This window comes from Chiloscyllium plagiosum, unplaced genomic scaffold, assembly GCF_037043375.1.
Source record: "Chiloscyllium plagiosum isolate Xiang-an unplaced genomic scaffold, Cpla_swu_hap1 HiC_scaffold_2, whole genome shotgun sequence".
In the NCBI taxonomy this organism is placed as follows: domain Eukaryota; kingdom Metazoa; phylum Chordata; class Chondrichthyes; order Orectolobiformes; family Hemiscylliidae; genus Chiloscyllium; species Chiloscyllium plagiosum.
In genome coordinates, this window is record NW_028270140.1 from 96,567,135 (window position 1) to 96,588,994 (window position 21,860).

Genomic DNA, 21,860 nt, shown 5'->3' on the forward strand with positions numbered 1-21,860 from the left:
TAAATTGATAAGACTATAAGAAATAGGAGGGACAAGGCCTTCCTGACTATTAAAACTGCTACACCTGTCAATAAGATGTTTCTTGCCTACCACCACCAACACTGGCCCTGCCATAAGACTGGACTCCCCTGCAGATCAACAATTTGTCCAATTCAGCCTTGATTATATGACAATGATCCAGTCTCCTCTTCTCTGGGTACAGAATTCAAAACATGAACAACCCTCAGGAAAGAAAATTCCTCCTCATATTAAATGACTGATCCTTTTTCTTTAAAATGTATCATCACTTCTGGATTCCACCATGAGGTGGAACATCTTGTCAGCATCTACCTCAAGTTCCCTCAGAATTTTATTTAGCTTGACATCAATCAGAGAACTGTTACAATGCAGAAGACTGTTTGCACCTGTTCTCCGAATGAGCATGGCAATTGGGTGCCACTCCACCAGCTTTGTCCCTTTACCCAATCTAAGTCATCAGCCAATGCCATCCTGAATGTCTCAATTGAAACTGCCTTCATGATACATCTAAGCAATCTATTCTGAACCTGAACTATTCACTGTCTGAGTAAGTTTCTTTCTTACATCCTATTTACTTCTCTTGCAAATGACTTTAAATGTATTCCCTCTCTTCTTGTTCCTTTTATGAGTAGGAACAGTTCTTCCTATTGATTCTGTTCAAACCAAATTGTGGGCGACATGGTGGCACAGTGGTTAGCACTGCTGCCTCACAGTGCCAGGGACCCGGATTCAATTCCCAACTCAGGCGACTGACTGTGTGGAGTTTGCACATTCTCCCCGTGCCTGCGTGAGTTTCCTCCGGGTGCTCTGGCTTCCTCCCACAGTCCAAAAATGTGCAGGTTAGGTGAATTGGCCATGCTAAATTGCCCGTAGTGTTAGGTGAAGGGGTAAATGTAGGGGAATGGTGGATTACGCTTCGGCGGGTCGGTATGGACTTGTTGGGCCGAAGGGCCTGTTTCCACACTGTAAGTAATCTAATCTAAAGTAATCTAATCTAATCTCTCATGATTTTGAAAACTTCGCTCAAAGCTCCTTAGTCTTCTCTCCAGTGAGAACAGTCCCAATTTCCCCAATCTATATTCATAACTCAAATTTCTTATCCATGGAACTATCCTTCAAAACCTCTTTTCTCCAAAAGTAACCCCATCCTTCTTAAAATGTGACACCCAGAACTGTACACAATACTCCATCTGAGGTCTAATTGGTGTTCAGTGTAACTTCTTTGCTTTTGTACTTTATGCGGAGAAAGTGAGGTCTGCAGATGCTGGAGATCAGAGCTGAAAATGTGTTGCTGGAAAAGCGCAGGTCAGGCAGCATCCAGGGAACAGGAGAATCGACGTTTCGGGCATAAGCCCTTCTTCAGGAATGAGGAAAGTTTGTCCAGCAGGCTAAGATAAAAGGTAGGGAGGAGGGACTTGGGGGAGGGGCGTCGGAAATGTGATAGGTGGAAAGAGGTCAAGGTGAGGGTGATAGGTCAGACTGGGGTGGGGGCGGAGAGGTCGGGAAGAAGATTGCAGGTTAGGAAGGCGGTGCTGAATTCGATGGATTAGACTGAGACAAGGTGGGGGGAGGGGAAATGAGGAAACTGGTGAAATCCGAGTGGTGAAACTCGGATTTCACCAGTTTCCTCATTTCCCCTCCCCCCACCTTGTCTCAGTCTAATCCATCGAATTCAGCACCGCCTTCCTAACCTGCAATCTTCTTCCCGACCTCTCCGCCCCCACCCCAGTCTGACTTATCACCCTCACCTTGACCTCTTTCCACCTATCACATTTCCGACGCCCCTCCCCCAAGTCCCTCCTCCCTACCTTTTATCTTAGCCTGCTGGACAAACTTTCCTCATTCCTGAAGAAGGGCTTATGCCCGAAACGTCGATTCTCCTGTTCCCTGGATGCTGCCTGACCTGCTGTGCTTTTCCAGCAACACATTTTCAGCTTTGTACTTTATGCTCCTATTAACAAATAAACAAGCACATTACTTTATCAATTGCCCTCTTCACACGTTCTGTCACGTTTAACATTTAGTTTGGAACACTTTTGGTTTCGACCAAGTTGCCATACTCGTTGTGCTAACATACATGACCTCTCACTTTTCTGCATTTTCTACCTATCTGCCTCTCCACCGACTTGTCAGCATCCATTTGTAGTTCTGAAATATTCCCTGTCCCCCAAGAGCTAGATCATTAAGATAAATCAAGAATAGCAAGGGACTCAATACAAGCTGATGGGAAACTCCACTACCAACCTTCAGTCTGAAAAATAATCTTTTACCATTACTCTGTTTCATATCATTAAGCCAATTTTGTATCAACAATGCTACTATCCTTTTGATTCCATGAGTTATAACTTTTCTCAAGTCTGTAGTGTAGCACTATATCTAATCTCTTTTGAAAAATTACCTCTTAAATCATCAAAGCCCAATTAAGCTGCTCAACACAGACAACCTTCATCACAGGAATTAACTGAATTTTCTCTGAACCGTTTCAAATGGAAGCACTTTATATCTGAGAGGAACAAGGCCTGGGGTAGAGAACGGGGTGGGTAACAAAACCAGAAAGCAAGGCCAAGAGGAAGGTTGGACACCTTGCCCACAGCCAGAACAAAAAAAAAGTATGCCCAGGATGGAGGCATTACAGTACTTGATTCAAGATGACAATCCATGTTGACAAAGTAAATGATGCGAAAATGAACAAAAATGGTCCAAGAAACACACATTAAAAAGGAAATAAAATTAAGCTGGGCTGCGTAAAGTGAGAATTACCTATATTACTTTTTTTTGGCAAGGAGACCAAAACTGCACACTGTAATCCAAGAACAGTCTCATCAACACTCTGCATAGTTGGAATAAAACCTGTATTTTATACTTTATCTCCTTATAATAAAGACTAATGCTCCTTTTATTTCCCACTAGAAGCTGTAACTATATGCTAACATTTCTTAATACAAGAATACTCAGATCCCTTTGCATTCTGAAGTGTCGATCCATTTCAAAAATATTCTACTTTTCTCTTCCTGCCAAACCTTTTAGCGAAGTGAACAGTATCACATATTCCCACATTATACCTCATCTGCCAAACGTCTGCTCACACAGACCCTTTGTATCGTCATAACTTGCTTTCCTACCTAATTTCATATCAGTAGCAAATTTTAGCTACAACACAGTCAGTTCCAACATTCATGTCATGACTGTAGAACATTTATAATTAAGATCCTGCACTCATCTGTGACATTTCACCAGTTACAGTTTGTCAACCGGAAAATAACCAACTTATTCTGGCTTTCTTGGATTGCATATTGTGCTTGGTATCAAAACAGGAGCTCCCACTATGCAAAGCAGTCTTGGAAAACCTGTACAGTGCATAGCAACATGGAGTGTAGAAATACCAACAAAAAACTTCTGGATCTCCACATTATTCTGGACATATTCAAACACTGAAGTGACTGCCATCACTAGGAATTATCAAACTAATATTTGACATACAGGTGGTAAATAGTTATACTTGATATGCTGTTAATGAATTGAACAAGGAAAGTGAATGCATTACAGCCAATATGCAGTTGAAAAAAAAAGTCAGGGAGGCAAGTGGTGAGGATGACAGAGTCAACTGAGTGATATAGATAGGTTAACTTGACAGCTGGAATATAATGTGGAAAGCTGTGCACTTTCTCAGGAAGAATAAAGGAACTGACTACTTTTAAACAGAGAAAGGCTGCAGAAAGCTACAGAAGAGGGATCTGGGTGTACTCGCCCATAAATCACAAAAAGCTAGAATCTACGTTCAGAGGTAATAGGGAATGTTGGCCTTTGAATTGAAGGGAATGGAGGACAAAGTAGGGAGGTTTTGCTAAAACTATACAAGACACGAGTCAGATCACAGTTGGTCAGCTTTTCTAAGGTAAGACATGTTGGTAAATGAGGAAGTCCAGGGAAAGTTTACTAGACTATAATTACGGAAGAATTAACTTATAAGGAGAGGTTGAGCCTGTACTCTTTGGAGTTTATAAGAATGAGAGGCAACCTTATTGAAACAAACAAGATTCTTAGGGGATTTGACAAGTACATGAGGAAATGTTACTTCCCCTTCTGGGAGCATCTAGAACCAGGGCTTAATCTTAGAATTAAGTGTTACAAATTTAAGACAGAAATGAGGAGGAATTTCTTATCTCAGAGGATTGTAAATCTGCAGATGTTTACCACATACAGCTGTTTAGATTAGATTACTTACAGTGTGGAAACAGGCCCTTCGGCCCAACAAGTCCACACCGATCCGTCAAAGAGCAACCCACCCAGACCCATTCCCCTACATTTACCCCTTCACCTAACACTACGGGCAATTTAGCATGGCCAATTCACCTAACCTGCACATTTTTGGACTGTGGGAGGAAGCCAGAGCACCCGGAGGAAACCCACGCAGACACGGGGAGAATGTGCAAACTCCATACAGTCAGTTGTCTGAGGCGGGAATTGAACCCAGGTCTCTGGCGCTGTGAGGCAGTAATGCTAACCACTGTGCCACCGTGCCCCAAAATGGGAGAATCTAGAATTGTCCTTGATAGCAAGGCAGTATCTGATCAAGTATGGTATCAAAGTGCCTCGGCAATAGTGGAGTTAATGGGTATCAAGGGAAACCTCTCCACTGGTTAGAGTCACACTTAGTAAAAAGGAAATGTTGGTGGTTGTTGGAGGTCAGGCACTTCAGCAAGAGGTCCTCAGTGTAGTGCTCTAGAACCAGTTAATTTCAGCAGCTTCATTAATGGCCTTTCCTCCCAAGATGGAAGTAGGAATCCTGATAGCTTTGCAATATTCAGCGCTATTTAGAACTCTTCAGAACTGAAGCAATGTATGTCTACATGCACCAAGACCTGGTCAATACCCAGGAGGGGGCTGATAAGTGGCCAACATCATTCATGCCACCAAGCACCAGTCAATGACTACTTGTAATAGAAAACAATTGAACCTTCACACACTGAGATTCAGTGGCACCAGCATTGCCGAGTGCACATTTATCCACAACCTTGAATACCACAGAGTAGAAACTGAACTGGATTAGCCAAAAAAAAAATGGCTACAAGTGCAGAATAGAGGTTGGGAATATTGCAGCAAATCATCTCCAAACTTTCCAAAGCTTGCCCATCATATACAAGTCCAGGGGTAGAAAAGAATACTTACCATTTTAAAGTACCACACAATTGAATACATAATTGGCTTAAGTGCAAGAGACAGAATGTGGTGGAGGAGGTTTGCTTTTTGAACTGAAGGCCTGTCACCAACAGTGTTCCACAGGGATCAGTTCTGGGTCCTCTTTTGTTTGTTATTCATATAAAGATTTGGGTGAAAATGTAGAAGGCATGGTTAGGAAATTAGTCTACAACACCAGAATTGGTAGCACAGAAATCAGTGAAGAAGGTCGTCCAAGATTAAAAAGGGGTCTCGATCAAATGGGTAATGGGCTGAAAGATGGTAAATGGAATTCAATCTGAACAGTGTAAGGTATTGTTTTTTGGTACAGCGAACAGGAATAGGACTTGTATGATTAATGGTGGCCTTAGTTATTGATCAGAACAGAAGGACCTAAGGTTGTGGGTACATAATTCTTTTAAGTTTGCATCACACATATACAGGGTGTTTAAAAAGGTATTGACACACTTGCCTTCATTGCTGTCCTTTGAATATAGGAGTTGGGAAGTCATGTTGAATTTATACAGGACATTGGTGAAGCCTCTTCTAGAAAACTGTGTCCAGTTTGGTTTCCCAGTTATAGGAAGGATATTATTAAGCTGGAGAAGGTTCAGAAGAGATTTACCAGGATGTTGTGGGGTATGGAAGGTTAGAGATATAAAGAAAGGCTGGGACTTTTTTGACTGGAGCGGAGGAAGTTGAGAAGCGACTTAATAGTTTGGAAAATAATGAGGGACATAAAAAGAGTTCATGGTAATTGTCTTTTCTTGAGGATGAGGGATTTCAAGACTGGGGGCTCATTTTTAAGGTGAGAGAAGAGATTTAAAGTTTGCTCACTGAGCTGGAAGGCTTGTTTTCAAATGTTTCATCACCACACTAGGTGACATCATCAGTGAGCCTCCAGATGAAGCAGTAATGGTATGACCCGCTTTCTATACATGTGTTTGGGTTTTCTTGGGTTGGTGATGTCATTTCCTGTTCTTTTTCTCAGAGTAGTAAATGGGATGCAAGTCAATGTGTTTGTTGATAGAGTTCTGGTTACAACGCCATGCTTCTAGGAGTTCTCGTGCATATCTCGGTTTGGCTTGTCCTAGGATGGATGTGTTGTCCCAGTCGAAGTGGTATCCTTCCTCATCCATATGTAAGGATACTAGTGAGAGTGGGTCATGTCTTTTTGTGGCTAGTTGATGTTCATGTATCCTCGTGATTAGTTTGCTGCCTGTTTGTCCAATGTAGTGTTTGTTACAGATCTTGCAAGGTATTACGTAAATGATATTATTTTGCTTGTGGTATTTCAGAAGGGGACAGCTTAGAGTGGTGGAAAGGAGCAGAGAAACCGAGATGGCCAATGTCACGTCAGCAATTTTCAATGGTACAAACAGAAGTTGTGAAGACGACATTAGGATACTATAAAGGGATAGAGATAGCTTAACTAAATGGGCAAAGAACAGTTAAATTGAGTCCAACATGGGAAAATGTGAAATTATCCACTTTGGCAGAAAAAATAAAAATGAAACATGTTATCCAAATGGGGAGAGGTTACAGACCTTGGAGATTTGGAAAGAACTAGGTATCCAAGTACATGAATTACAGGTAGTTAGTATGCAGCAAGTAATCAGGAAAGCTAAATTAGGAATGTTATGTTTTATTGCAAAGGGAACTGAATGCAAGCATAGGGAGGTAATGCTTCAGTCATTTTTGGCACTGGCGAGACCTTATCTATAGTACTGTGTGTGACTGTACTTATGGAAAGACATTAATGCTGTGGAAGCAGTTCGGATAAGGTTTATTAGATTAATAACTGGGAAGAGCGGACTGTCTTATGGGGAAAGGCTAGGCAGTCAAGGCTTGTATCCTCTGAAACTTAGAAGAGTCAGAGGTGACTTATTTGAAACATAAAAGATCGCAAGGGGACTAGACCACAGGATATGGAAAGGGTATTTATCTTGTGGAAGAATTTAGAACTGGGGTAATATTTGAAAAATAAGGAGTTGCCCATTTAAGGCAGATGAAGAAACATGTTTTTTTCTCAGGAATTATCTGCCTTAAAAGGCAGGAGTTGCAAAATCTTTTATTATTTTTAAGGCACAGGTAGATAAATTCTGGCATAAAATAACAGAAAGAACACCAGATGCTGGAAATCAAACAAAAACAGAAATTGCTGGAGAAACTCAGCAGGTCTGGCAGTATCTATGGAAAGAAAACACTGTTATAATTGAGTCCAGTGACTCCTGAGTTTTGAAGGAGGGCCCTGGGCTCAAACATTAACACTGTTTTCTCTCCATAGATGTTGCCAGACCTGCAGAGTTTCTCCAGGTATTCCTCCAGATAAATTCTTGAGTAGTTTATGCATGAAAGGTTTTCAGATAAATGCAGGAATGTAGAGTTGAGATCGTGGTCTTGCGAAATGGCTTCAAGGACTGAGTGAACTATCTTGTTCTTTGTGTTTGCCTGGATGAGTAGAACTGAAAATGTGTTGCTGGAAAAGCGCAGCAGGTCAGGCAGCATCCAAGGAACAGGAGAATCGACGTTTCGGGCATAAGCCCTTCTCCTGGATGAGTAGAACAACAACACTCAAGAATAACATAGAAGCAGAATTCATCTTCAGCTACTTCATCAATGGCCTTTGCCTACATCATAAGGTCAAAAATGGGAATGTGTGCCAGTGATTGCAATGTTCAGCACAGTTTGTGACCCCTCAGATAGTGAAGCAGTCCATGTCCAATGCAACAATACCTGGACAATATCCATGTGTAGTCTGAGAAGTAACAAGTTACATTTGTGCCACACAAATGCCAGGCAACACCCATCTCCAATAAGAGATTATCTAACTACGGTCACTGGACATTTAACAGTGTTACCTTCACTGAAACCCCAATTATCGACATCCTGGGGGTTACCATTAACCAGAACTTGCCACATAAACATAGTGGCTGCAAGAGCAGGTCAGAGGCTGGGAATACTGTGGCAAATAAGTCACCTCCTAACTCCCTTGTCCATCAACTATAAGGTACAAGTCGGGAATGTGATGGTATACACTCTATTTACCTGGATGAGTGTAGTTTCAACAACACTCAAGAAGCTTGACACTATTCAGGACAAAGCAGCCCATGTGCTCGGCACCAGACCCACAAGCACCCACTCTCTCCACCATCAACACTCAGTAGCAAGTGTGTACTACCTACAAGATTCATCAAAAGATCCTTAAATAGCTCCTTCCAAACCAATGACCACTTCCATCTAGAAAGACAAGGGCAACAGTTACAGAGCAACACCAGCACTTGCAAATTCACCTCCAAACCACTCACCATCCTGACTTGGAAATATGTTGCTGTTCCTTCACTGTCGCTGGATCAAAATCCTGAAATTCCCTCCACAAGGGTATTGTGGGTCAACTTCCAGCATGTGGTCTCCAGCAGTTCAAGAAGACAATTCACCATTATCTTCTCAAGGGCAGCAAATACTGGCCAGCCAGCAATGCCCACACCCCAGAAGTGAATAAAAATATCCTTGCACCTATTTTCTTTAACAGCTCAATGTCAGGACTGCAAAATTGCAGTTATGAAGATAAGATTTGACAGACTGGGTTGTTTTCCTAACCATGAAGGCAGTTAGAATCTAGAACATCATCCTGTAAAGGTTAGCTGAGCCAGAACCCCACAACTCATTTGAAATGATGTGCAGATAAACATCTGGAGGACTGCAAGCTTCAGGGTTACAAAGCAACATTTGGAAGTGGGATTCAGCAGGGTGGCTAATTTTTCAGGTGCCATAAACAGTGGTCAAGTGGTGTCTTTCATTCCATAATGCTTCTATGATTCTATTCTATTTTACTAGATATTTAAGATAGTGTTACATGCAATGGTTTTGAATTACTTGGAAACAGGAGGATAACAATATTATTAATGACTTTATTTGCTTATTCTCACTTCATATTCCTACACACATTTCAGCAAAGCTTATTTAATAGTGATTAGAAGCAGTAATTATCGCTGATTTCTTCTCCTCAAAGCTACTAGACCAACAGCTGTATTCCAAATATATTTTGGGAGATGTCATTATTGACCAGAGGTCAATAGCCTTCATCATTAGCAAGTAATTTGCTGTCAAGGGAGCTTACCTGTCTTGAATATTATATTGCATGTTCAAATCATTAATAACAAATGGATTCCTGAGCTTCGCATAAGCTACTGCTTTGTCCAACAGAAATCCTTAAAAAGACAAAGACAGTGAATTCAAAATTTCTAACTTAACTGAAATAAATTTTACATTTTACTGGCCAAAAGATAAACAAGTAAATAATAGAATTATACATTCCAACATTTATGATGTACATAAGAGGTTAGTTACAGCAGCAGTGATGAGAATGAACAGTTGTACTAGGAATATTAAGTAATTGGTATAAAACTGGATATTTTGTGCTAGATAAACGGATCTACAAACAGTAATGTTATCACCTGCTACATTAAATTGATAGTCTTTGGGATAATTTATCAAAACTATTACAGATCCCTGTTTTTGACTCCAAACTGAGGTATATCTAATTTCCCTTTCATAGTAAATAGGAAAACCAGACTCAAAATTTCAAATTCAACAACTTGTGTGATTAATAATGTTAATTATATTTTGGCCCCAGTATCCCTGGATGAAAGAAGCAGCAAATAAATTATGTAGAATCAAAACTTTAATGTTATGAAGTGCCAGTTTAATGAAGAAGAATGGCGCTTGATTGTAATGCTTTCAGTTGAATAGCTTGGCAATCCTGACCATCTGCGTTCACGTTGTGAAGAACAACCATGCAATGAGATACTGTTATTTATTGTTGCCTACTGTCTTTCTATTGCCATTTGCACTACAACTTTGTGTAAGTGATAGACAATGTTATTAAAGGTTATATGGGTCAGACAGGAAAGTAGAATGGAGACCACAAAGAAATCAATCATGACCTGATTGAGCGTTGGCAGGCCTGAAGGTAGGATGGCCTACTCCTTCTCCCAAGTCCTATGTTTCCATGATTTGAAATCCATTTCAATGCAGCACTCTTTACAGGGTGCTAGAACATATATGAACAGTACACATTTTCTGGATTAGAGGAGCAACGAGGACATCAACTACATGGTTGTGGAATTTCATCGCACATGTATAATCACATGTTGATGGTGATTTATTATTTGATAACAGTAAATGATGGTCATCTTTACAAAATCTGGGAAAATAACAGAAAATACACAATGAAGCAAACAACCTCAACATTTAGAGTGTCCTCAGTTACCTTTTGAATGGAAAGAAATGAGGCAGTCACAAAGTGGCCATTGTTCCACTGGTTCATTTAGAATAGTGTCCTCTTCAAATATCACAGTAGTGATGTACTTGAACCTACAAAGTCGCCCTAGAATCTCACTCATTGGCTTTGATGTTGATTTCTTGGCCATGGCACAAATTCCAACCACAATCTGCCTTTCTGGTGGCTACAGAAAAATAATACACAATTAATCAAAATAATGGGTCTTGTATCATCCCTGGTAGCAACTGGATAGTTTATTTTTGAAAAACAGTCCTCTAGAGGGCAGTGAATAGAAACATGATGTAATGCTGAAACAGTTTACAATTTAGATCTTCATTTAATTCAATTTAAGTCACTATTTACACACACAACACAGCGATTCCAAATACTGTATATACTCATGTACAGATTGACATTGTGTATATGGAGACCTCTTGTTTTTGGCCAAAAATCTGGTATTTTTCAGAGACCTTGTACACAAGTCAACCCTAGGTTTTCGGGCGTCTCTTCCTGACCATATATGCAGCCTTAAAGGGCATGATTTGTACATTTTTGATTCAAATATACATTTTTGATTCAATAACTGCACCATCACATTATACGCACCAGTATATATTTGCGCAATGTGATTTTCAAACTGTTAAATTGAATGTTGATATCTATACTTTATATATTTAAGTAATATTTACATACATATATTTGACCTGTGCATGCAAATATCTATGGTACCTTATGGCAGCCCTCTTCCTGCTGTTGCCTCAATGTCTTAGAAGTAGGTGTCGAGTACAGTTCTCGTCTAAACTTATTGGAAAACTCCCCCAAATTTTTCTTACAAAATGGCATCACGAAGAAAGAAGTATACAGCACAATTTAAACCAAAAGTTAACGAAGTTGCAAAGAAGAATAACAATAATAGCACAGATACAAGGGAATTCTGTTTCTGAAAAACTTGTCTGAGATTGGATGAAAAAAGCCACACAGTTAAAGGCTATGCCAAAACAGAAGTATGCCAACTGAGGAAAGCTGAACATGTGGCCACAACATAGAAGAAAAGACTGCTGACTGGATAATTCAGTGTCATCGGAACAGAAGCATAGTGACTCAACAATGTATCAGAATATGCGCCAAAAACAAAGTTAAAAAGATAGATTCAGTGATTTCAAAGCCAGCGCTGGATGGTGCAGTAGGTTTGTGAAAAGGTATGATTTAGTGCTTGGACAGAAAACAAAGATTGCCCAACATCTACCAGCAGGATGTAATGACAATAAGGTTCCATCACTTTGTAATCAGAAGCAAAATGGATACAGGCTGTCATGCATCGGCAATACGGACGAAACCCCAATGAACTTCGATATGTCAGGGAATAGAACTGTGGACGAGATTGGAGCAAAAACAGTCTTAGTTAAAAACTGCTGGCCATGAAAGTACCACGACTCACTGTGGTACTTGGTTGTATGGCAGACGGAACAAAGTTAAAGCCTTTGGTGATCTTTAAGCGGATAACTCTGGTCAAACAGAAATTTCCGAGAGGTATTATGGTCTCCATCCTTGAAAAAGGGTAGATGGATGAAGGTGGCTGCAAGACTTGGATTAGGGAGTTCTGAAATATGTGACTAGGTTGACTTAGAAAGGAAAAAAGCGAGGGAATCCAAGATGGCGGCAACCCAGCAAGTCTGAGTCTACAGTGCTCCTCCCAAGACTTGGGCAAAGTGGGTCACCCGCCCCCACCACACTCACCAAATCATTTAAAATAGTTTTTTACTTAATGTAGTTAGTTGTTTAGTATTGAATTTAAACAATTTAATCCCCAGTAAAAATGACTAAAGGGAAGGGTGCCCGCAGCTCTCAGCAAGCAGGAACCCCTCCCCCACCCTCTCCAGCTGCAGCAGAGGCGTCCGCAGCCACCCCGGGGGACTTACCTACGGTGGCGAGCCTTGTGGAAATAATCTCCAAATTTGATGCGAAGATCGCGCTTTTATTGAAGAATCCCGAAGCCGATGGGACTCACTCTTGGCCATGCTGCAAAAGCACGACCGAGACATCAAGGAAATTGAACGTCGAGTCGGAGGGGTGGAGCTAAAGGCCGCGACCTCCGAAACTACAGCACAATCGGCCGTGGATCGGGTCCGGACTCTCGGACAGCGAGCCAAGACCTTAGAGAATCTCGAGGTAGTCGAAAAAATATTCGTTTGCTGGGCCTTCCCGAATGGGAAGAGGAAGGCCAGCTTACAGTGTTCCTTGAACAGTGGCTTCCACAGCTTTTAAATCTGAAGGCTGGATCAGGCCAGGTAAGGGTGGAATGGGCCTACTGGGTTGCAATACCCGGGCCCGGCTCGAGCTAGCGTCCCTGCCCGGTCCTGTTCCGGCTGCAGAGCTATAAGGAGAGGCAGATACTCTTAGAAGCCTCCAGAAATCTTGGAAAAGATCCCCAAGCCGTGATCTATAAAGGATCCAAGGTCATGTTATTCCACGACTTTTTCCCAGCTCTGGTCCGAAAGAGGAAGGCATTTGATGAGGCAAACAAGTGTTTAAGGGACTTAAATATTCGGTACTCCTTGCGCTACCCAGCAACGCTACACGTTAACCATGAAGGATCCGTGTATAACTTCGGATGGCCGGAAAAGGCCAAGGAATTTTTGGACTCTCTTAGATAAATTATAAGAGTTAATTGATGTTGGTTTGCTTTCCCCCCACTCCGGTTTACATCCCCTTTTTTTAAATATATTAATCCCCTTTGTTTTTTACCTTACTGTTTAATATTATCTTGGTGGGGTGGGGAGAGGGATTTATTTATTTGTTCTCTACTTAACAATTTTCTCCCCTTTTTTAAAAAAAATTCTATATATATATATATATATATATATGGCCGGGGGGTCGAGTTAATGTTGGTGGGGGGGAGGTGGTTACCTTATCCTATCTTATCTCTCTCTAGGAGCGGGATTGTCTTTCCCTTGTTATTTTGTATTCTTAAATCTAATTATTACTTGTTGAGGCTGTAATTTTATAGTTATATATGTTTATACATGGTATTAACACTACCAAATATATCCAGGTGTTTGGGGGGGGGGGGGGGTGGAGGGTAGGGTGCTGACTGTTAACTCTAGCTCTGTAGTATATTTGAATTTTCTTCATCCTATTAAGGAATGCCTGTGTCAAGGGTGGGGCACTGGTTGGGAGAGGATACAATGGACTTTTGGAAAGGAAGTGATACCCCCTGGGAACAAGGGGGAAAATCTCCATTTAAATATGTTTTATTTTTTTTTTTAAATGGAGAAATAGTTTTTTATTATACTGTCGTGAGTGTATCAGAGAGCCTTTATTTTTGTGAATTTTATATGCTCTATGCTCGGGATGTTCTGGATAGGGTTTCCCCTCCCGAGGGATCTCGGATCTGCCCAGACGATTATGATTGATCAGTCGGTTACGTGGTGCACCTGGAATGTCAAGGGGAGCAATTCACCAGTCAAAAGGAAGAAAATATTATCAGACCTCAAGAAAGGGTTGATATTGCTCTTCTACAGGAGACACACTTATTGGATAAAGAACACTTGAAATTACGACAGGGTGGATTTGATCAGGCCTTTTTTTCTTCTTTTAGCTCAAAAAGCAGGGGAGTTGTTATTCTTATTCGGAAGAATTTCCCTTTCAAAGTCCTAAATTAGATAAAAGACGAATCTGGACGATATATTCTGATTAAAGCCCTTATAAATGGAGAGGAATATGCAATTTTAAATTTGTATTGCCTCCCGGCACATCCTTCTCAAAATTAATGGCTCTCGGTGCTCGTCATACAATTATAGGGGGAGACTTTAGTTGTATTATGGATGCAGAAATAGATAGGATTCCCTAGAGTACTGCAAGAATATCTCCCAGATCTAGACAATTGGTGGATTTGAACAAAGAATTAGGATTAGTAGATGTATGGCGATGCCTTCATCCACAGGGCAGAGATTTTTCTTTTTACTCCAATCCACATAAATGTCATACTAGAATCGATATGTTTTTTGCCCCCTCGATTTTTTTAAATTCCACATCATCCTGTAAAATAGGCAGTAAAGCAATTTCCGATCATGCTGCTGTATATATGGAAATCAAGGCGAGGAACAATGAGACATCCCCCCAGCATTGGCATATGGACCCCTTCCTGATGAAAGATAGTAAATTTGTAAAGTACTTCTCTTAAGAATTTAAAACTTTTTTAGAAATTAATTCAGGTACGACTAGCAACCCATCAATGATGTGGGAGACCATCAAAGCTTACGCGTGAGGTTTGATCATCTCATACTCAGCGATCCAGAAAGAATTAAAGGGAGAACAACAGCGTCTGCTTGAAGCTCGCTTTAAAGCGGCTGAAACAGCATATGCTGACAGACCTTCTATCATCAAATTGCAAAGGATTACGGCCCATAGGACAGCTCTAAACACCACGTTTAACCAAACGGCTAAGGGAAATATTATTTGCAAAACAAAGGTTATATGAATTTGGCGATAAACCCGGTAGATACTTAGCATTTTTCCAAAGTAAAAGAAGGCCCCTCAAACTATCATGTCTATCAAGGAAAGCGCAGGTATATGGACTTATGATCATAAAAGGATTAACACAATCTTTAGGAAATTTTATTCTGATTTATATAAATCGCAGGATTGCAAAGACAGGACTAGGAGGATGCAGTCATTTTTTAAAAACCTGACCTTTCCGGACCTAACTCCGGAACAGGTATCAGTCTTGAATGTTCCCCGAACAATCCAAGAAATACTTGACGCAATCAGGCAACTTCGGAGTGGTAAGACACCTGGCCCAGATGGCTTTCAAGCTGAATTCTATAAAGAATTTACAGGAATATTGGCTCGTCCACTTATGGACATGTATAACTACGCATACAGTCAGGGCTGTCTCCCGCCTTCGCTGAAAGAGGTGAATAGCTCTCTCATCCTTAAAAAAAAGGAAAGGACCCAGAAGATTGTGTGTCATACAGACCAATATCCTTGCTAAAATGTAGATTTTAAAATCCTCTCTAAAACATTAGCATTGAGACTAGAAAGGGTATCGCCACATATTATAAAGTAGGATCAGACGGGGTTTATTAAGGGCTGTAGATCATCCAATAATGTTAGAAGGGTTTTGAATGTGATTCAAACTTGCCATCAGGGAAAGGTACCAGGAGTAGTAGTCTCATTAGACGCAGAAAAGGCATTCCACAGGGTTGAATGGTCATATTTGTTTTACACATTGGAAAGGTTTGGCGTTGGAAAGGTGTTTACCAAATGGGTCTCAACATTGTATAGTGATCCCAAAGCAGTTGTGATTACCAATGGATTAAGCTCAGATAGCTTCAGTGTGGATAGGGGCTGCCATCAGGGATGGCCTCTTTCGCCATTGCTATTTACGCTAATAATTGAGCCACTAGCAGAAGCGAAAGGGGCTGACCCTAATGTAATGGCCCCGAGGATTGGTATAGGTAAACATAAAAATACCCTTTATGCAGACGATGTTCTCCTATTTCTCAGTAATCCCCTGATGTCCGTGCCTCGCTTTAATCCAAGTTATTAATATATTTAGTGTATTTTCAGGCTACAAAATTAATTTCTCAAAATCGGAGGCTATGCCAATGGGTGGCCTTGCTAGCATATCCCACTTATTGGACGGATCCCACTTTCCTTTTCGGTGGTCCCTGGAGGGTTTTTTTATACTTAGGCATTTTTATTATCCCAGTATTTGGTCAGTTATACAAGGCTAACTTTGTGCATTTACTGGAAAGGATAAGGCAGGACCTCCAGCGATGGGGAGACCTTCCAATTTCTTGGCTAGGTAGAATAGCACTAATTAAAATGAATGTCCTGCCCCGTCTCCTATACCCTATGAGAGCGCTTCCAGTGATGCTGCCGAGGCTGGTAAATTATAAGGCTGGTTGGGTTCCTTTATCATAGACGGCCCCTCATTAAGCTGAAGAAGCTAAAGCTTCCAAAGGCAAGGGGAGTATTGAATTTAACTGATATTTTCTAAAATCTAGGAAGTTCCCTATTAAGTTACATAACTGATTGGGTCTTGTCTGACCCACAATCAATCTTGCTGGACATTGAGGTTTCTCAAGTAAAATACTGAAAAATGTGTTGCTGGAAAAGCGCAGCAGGTCAGGCAGCATCCAAGGAGCAAGAGAATCGACGTTTCGGGCATAAGCCCTTCTCAAGTAAAATGCCCACATATTAACCTTTTATTTTCAGACAAGAGGAAAATCATTATGGACCACTGTAAAAACCCTATAATACTAAATACAATTAAAGCTTGGAATATAATGCGGCAAAATGAGGGCAACTCACATAAAACATCCCCCTATGCTCCGATAGTGGGAGCATGGGGATTTCAACTGGGGCTTACAGATGCCACTTTCAAACTCTGGAGATCCAGGGGTATCTCATGTTTAGGGGATCTGTTTAAAGAAGGGGTCCTGATGTCTTTTGAACAGCTGTGTCAGAAATCTGGATTACCTAATGGAGACCTCTTTCGATACTTCCAAATTCGAGATTACATACAGAAGAAGACTACATTATTAGATAGTCTTTATAAATCAGATAGAGAATGTAGAGTGCTATGGCCAATGGGGATATCTTCCATCAGTACTATTTATCATTTATTACATGAAGTATCGGGAGATATGGACAATCTGCTTAAAACATAGGATCAGGATTTGGGACTAGAAATCTCTATAGAAACGTGGAATGACATTTGGGAAAACGCCAGAAGAATCACCATCTGCAACAGAACTTAGGCCATTGAGCTGAAGATACTTCATAGGGCCCATATAGCACCGGATCGATCGGCAAAATCTAAGGCAGGAGCATCTCCAATGTGCCCCAAATGTAAAATAGAGGTGGGTACTCTTGTGCATTGCTTATGGACCTGTCATAAGATCCGTAGATATTGGACTAAAGTAGCAAGTGCTCTGACAGAAATCTTAGGAACGGAAATTAGAGTGGACCCTGTATCTCTCCTTTTGGGCTTTTCGAACTTACCCTCCCTGCACAGGAAGAGATTATTTTCTATTCTCTCTTGCTGTGCAAGGAAAAATATTTTAGTAAACTGGACGGCTGAGGGCCCCCTGGACTTTCAAATTGGCAAAGATTAATTATGGAATGTATTCCCTTGACTTCCTTACAAATATGGTGCACCAAAAGACCGCATTATTCCATAAAATATGGCAGCCCTTCTTGAATTATATAAATACAGATATTTCGGCCATCCTAACAAGGGCTTTTATTTAACTGAGATGGCGAACCTGGCTGGTCTGGGGCCATTTGGGAGAGGAATCCCGCACGAATACGGGTTTTGTTACGATTTGATGTTTATACATTCCGAGTATGTATCTCACTACCCAATTTATATGTTATCCGTTGGATTTTTTAAATCTTATTTGAATAATGTAAGAGACTTAAATTGTACACTCTGGTTAGTTGTAGCTTAGATTAGTGATTAAGTTTTGTTTTTTTTGCTTGGTATTTTTCTTTTGTTAAATTTTGGTTATTATTTATTTAAGATTTAATTGTATATCAGTGTTGATACTTTGGTTTTTTTATATTTTGTAAACTTGTAAAAATGTTAAATTTTCAATAAAAATATCTATACAAAAAAAGGAAAAAAAGCTTACTGGGTTGGGAGATGTTCAGGTCACACAGAGCAAAAAGGGTTATCAGTGAACTTCGAGCTAACAATACTGACATTGCAATAATTCCTGGAGGCCTTACGAGCATCGTGCAGCCACTGGATGTTAGCATCAATAAACTTTTTAAGGACTTAGTACGGAAGAAATGGAACACTTGAATGCAAGAAGGGGAAAAAGCTTCACAAAGGGGTGGCAACATGCGTGCTCCATTACTTGCAACTGTATGGGAGTGGATTGTTAATTCCTGGAAGGAGGTGAAAACTGAAATTATTCAAAAAATGTGGAATTTCTAATGCTTTAGATGGTGCAGAGGATGACTATTTATCGTCAGATGGAAGTAATGACAAATCAATTTAAGATCCCTTTGAAAGTGCAGATGAAGATGATCCATACCATGATATGCTTGACCCAGACAACTGGAACGAATTACTCAGTTGTGCCACTGACAAGGTCAGTGAATTTGAAGTATTCTAATGAACGTTTGCATGTACCAGCAACTCGTGTTTTAAGCAGCTATTCCATAATATATGTGACATATAGTGAGAAGTTTTTTGCTGTGAATATCTCCACACTGTAGGGAGTCTAATCTAATACGTGTACACCTATATGCATTTTATGGGCCTGGTAACTGGAATACAGTACGACCGAATTCTACTGTAGCAGGCAGAGTAGAGTTATTTTGTGGATAAATATTTAATAATGGCCATAATTCATTTTCCTTTTGTTGTTTATTATTTTATATAGAGATCTGGCTCTTGTTTGTCCATTTTTTGATTCATGCCAAGCAGGAATTTCATCAGCTCGAAAAGATCACCTTGTGTACAAGTCAACCCCCTAATTTCAGCGTTTAAAAAACTACCTTCAAAACCCGACCTTTACATGAGTATAAAATGGTATCTTACAAAACATTGATCCCTCATTCTAAGAAAGCAATTAATACTCAGCACTCACAGAATCATATTCTTCATCTTGATCAAAATCTTCAAATTCTTGAGGTTTCATTTGATGCAACAATTCCGTATCCTCCGAACCAAGAAAAAAATTATGAGAATCCAGGCCATGAGCAGACATAATTGTTCAGGTCTAATAACTAGCTGCCAGACTGCTAGCTATAGTAACACTTCTGTGCAACCAAAGGAAGATTGCCCAAGTGTGGCTGTTCGATAAGTGAGTAGGTGCCAAATCCACTTCACGTCATTACTGCCAAGTCTACATATTTAGTCCACGCACATTGTTAAAGGTTGCAGCACATCCTATTACATAGCAAGGTTACAGTCTTCCATCTAAAAATACAGCAGACAAAATTTCACATGAGTATTAAGTAAATACATTTGTCATCAGATAGATTTGCAAGAACATAAATCTGTTATGCCAACTATTTAATTAAACCAAGAATATGAAAATGTGTGAAATTAAAATAATGAAAATAACATCTGACTATAAGTGATGTATTTAGACAACTAAAGGCTATTTACAACAGTGCTATACCCAGTCAAAATGGTTAACATAAAACAATCACAAATATTATAAGAGACAATAGGCAGGAGCTCCACATTTGAGGCATTTGGAAATTTTTAAACACCAGTTACATTCAGAATTGTACCGTTTGCATACTGTTTCTGTGATAACCCCTACAAGGTCCATGGCCATGGCAAATCACAAATTAATCTCCCTGTGGAGCTGGTTGGTGATGAGCTCCTCTGATACTAGACCTACCCATCTAGAAGTCATCACCTGAGCCCTTATTCATAACATGGCTGAACACGTTTAGACAAAAATATAAAGCTGACCTGGGGCCTTGTGATGTGGTGGTATTGTCTATACTCTAAACCAGAAGAGCAGATTTAAGTCCCACTGGCTCCAGAGGTGTGTACTAACATCTTTGGACAACTTGATTAAAAAACAAATATTAAAAAAAAGCAGACCCTGAGCACACATTTGTCCAATGTTCTCAATGCCTTTAGAGAGATGTGGATACCACAGGGGAGTCAGTGCTTCATTTCCCCCCTCCAACTCAATTTTGATTTAGCCCAGTCATTTTTCCGACTGCCTGTGAAGACTCGAAGTTTCAGCAAAACATTTAACCTACCTGGCAGCCCAAGTCAAAATCTTTTACAAACTGGCCTACATGGCTCTATTTTGGCATTCAACAATAAATAATGTTCCTTTCCAGTCAGGCTTGCGGATTTATTAGAGTTTCCAATAAAAATTTATAAAATTTTCGATTTTCCATGAATCTATTGGACATTACCAAAGAACAATATCTTTGGTCCCCTCTTTGTACATGAGCTCCCTTTTTAAGGAAATATTTTTAGTAAATCTGTTTCAATACGTTCTATCAAAGCTCACAGGCTCAATCCCACCTGTTGATCTAGGCTAACTATGGACCTAAGATTTGTCTTTATCAATATAATCTGAAAGTAATGCAATAAAATAATTCTTGTTCAACAGAAGAGCCTCTTCTAGTTAGACCAGTACATGATCTTCCTCTACCGCACTAGACCAAGCATGTTCTGTAGATTGTCATTAAAAAAAAAAGAGAATGGTGGCAGCAAACCTACAGCATGGTGAGGTACAGATTCAGTTTAGCTGGTTGTAAAATATCAAGTTTAAATGTTTACTCCATATTTCACAATCAAATTCATCCATAGCCAGCAAAATGTGGTCCCAGCACTGACCCTTAGGAAACACCAGTCTACCACATTTCAAAGTGAAAAACAATCATCCACTACAATCACAGTTTTCTGTCATGAAGCCACTTTTAAAAATAAAATCAACTGCAGAGTGATTCTTCTATTCCATTTGCCTCAATTATGTGAACTGGCTTTGATGTAATACTTTCGTCAAGTGCATTCGTAAAATTCATGGAGTCAACATTCACCACATTCTCTTCATAAACCTTCTCTATGTTGTTAAAAAAAAACACAAATTAGCTGGGTCAATCATACCTTTTAAAAGTCAGTGTTGGTTTTCCTCAATTAACTCTATTCTCGCCACTGACTTATTTCCCCTCATTATGGCTGCAAAGATCTGACCCATCACAAATGTTAAATAAACCAACTTGGAACTATTAGCTGTTACTGAATAGGCATGTCATATTTGCTGCTCTCAATCTTCTGTCACCACCTTCTTATCGAGAGAAGCTTCAACGAAAAGTGCAGGAGACATGCCAGGAGCAGCACTCAGCATATTTAAAAAATGAGATAGCAACTTAGTAAAGCTACCAAACATGACTACTTGCATGCCAAACAGCATAGCAGCAATTGTCAGATAGAGTTTAGTGATCCCACAACTAATGAACCAGATCTAAACTCTGCAGTCCTGTCACATCCAGTCATGAATGATGGTGGACAATTAAACAACTCACAGGAGGAGAAAGCACCACAAATATCCACATCCTAAAATGATGGAAAAGCACAACAGATCAGTGCAAAAGATAAAGGCTGAACCATTTGCAGCCATCTTCAGCCAGAAGTGCCAAGTAGACGATCTATCGAGACCTCCTCCAGTAATCCCCGTACAATGGAGGCTAGTCTTTAGTCAGTTCAATTTACTCAACGTCATCAAGAAGCAGCTGGAGGTACAGGATACTGCAAAGTGTTATGGATCAGACCAGACTCCCTTAAACTACATTAAGAAGGTAGCTTAGACCCTAACTTTTTCCATTTAAAGGTAAGTGTCAGGTGCTGTGTTCCAGATGCAATTCAATTCATCAAACTATT

General features: G+C 40.2%; 1 protein-coding gene and 1 long non-coding RNA gene across 19 annotated transcripts in view; one reads left to right on the top strand and one right to left on the bottom strand.

Annotated features, from left to right (window-relative positions):
• ppip5k2 (diphosphoinositol pentakisphosphate kinase 2) overlaps nucleotides 1–21,860 on the bottom strand; it is a 151,975-nt gene that overhangs the window by 127,479 nt on the left and 2,636 nt on the right. For all 18 annotated transcript variants that reach the window (XM_087998756.1, XM_043710134.2, XM_043710153.2 and 15 more), the window contains exons 2-4: nucleotides 19,090–19,421; nucleotides 10,469–10,664; nucleotides 9,317–9,407 (exon numbers count right to left, since the gene is read on the bottom strand). In XM_087998756.1, the coding sequence (XP_087854882.1) occupies nucleotides 9,317–9,407; nucleotides 10,469–10,664; nucleotides 19,090–19,209 (407 nt within the window). In that variant the 5' untranslated portion in view covers nucleotides 19,210–19,421. The remainder of the gene's footprint in view (nucleotides 1–9,316; nucleotides 9,408–10,468; nucleotides 10,665–19,089; nucleotides 19,422–21,860) is intronic.
• LOC148151943 (uncharacterized) overlaps nucleotides 1–21,860 on the top strand; it is a 95,129-nt gene that overhangs the window by 20,182 nt on the left and 53,087 nt on the right. The window lies entirely within an intron of this gene.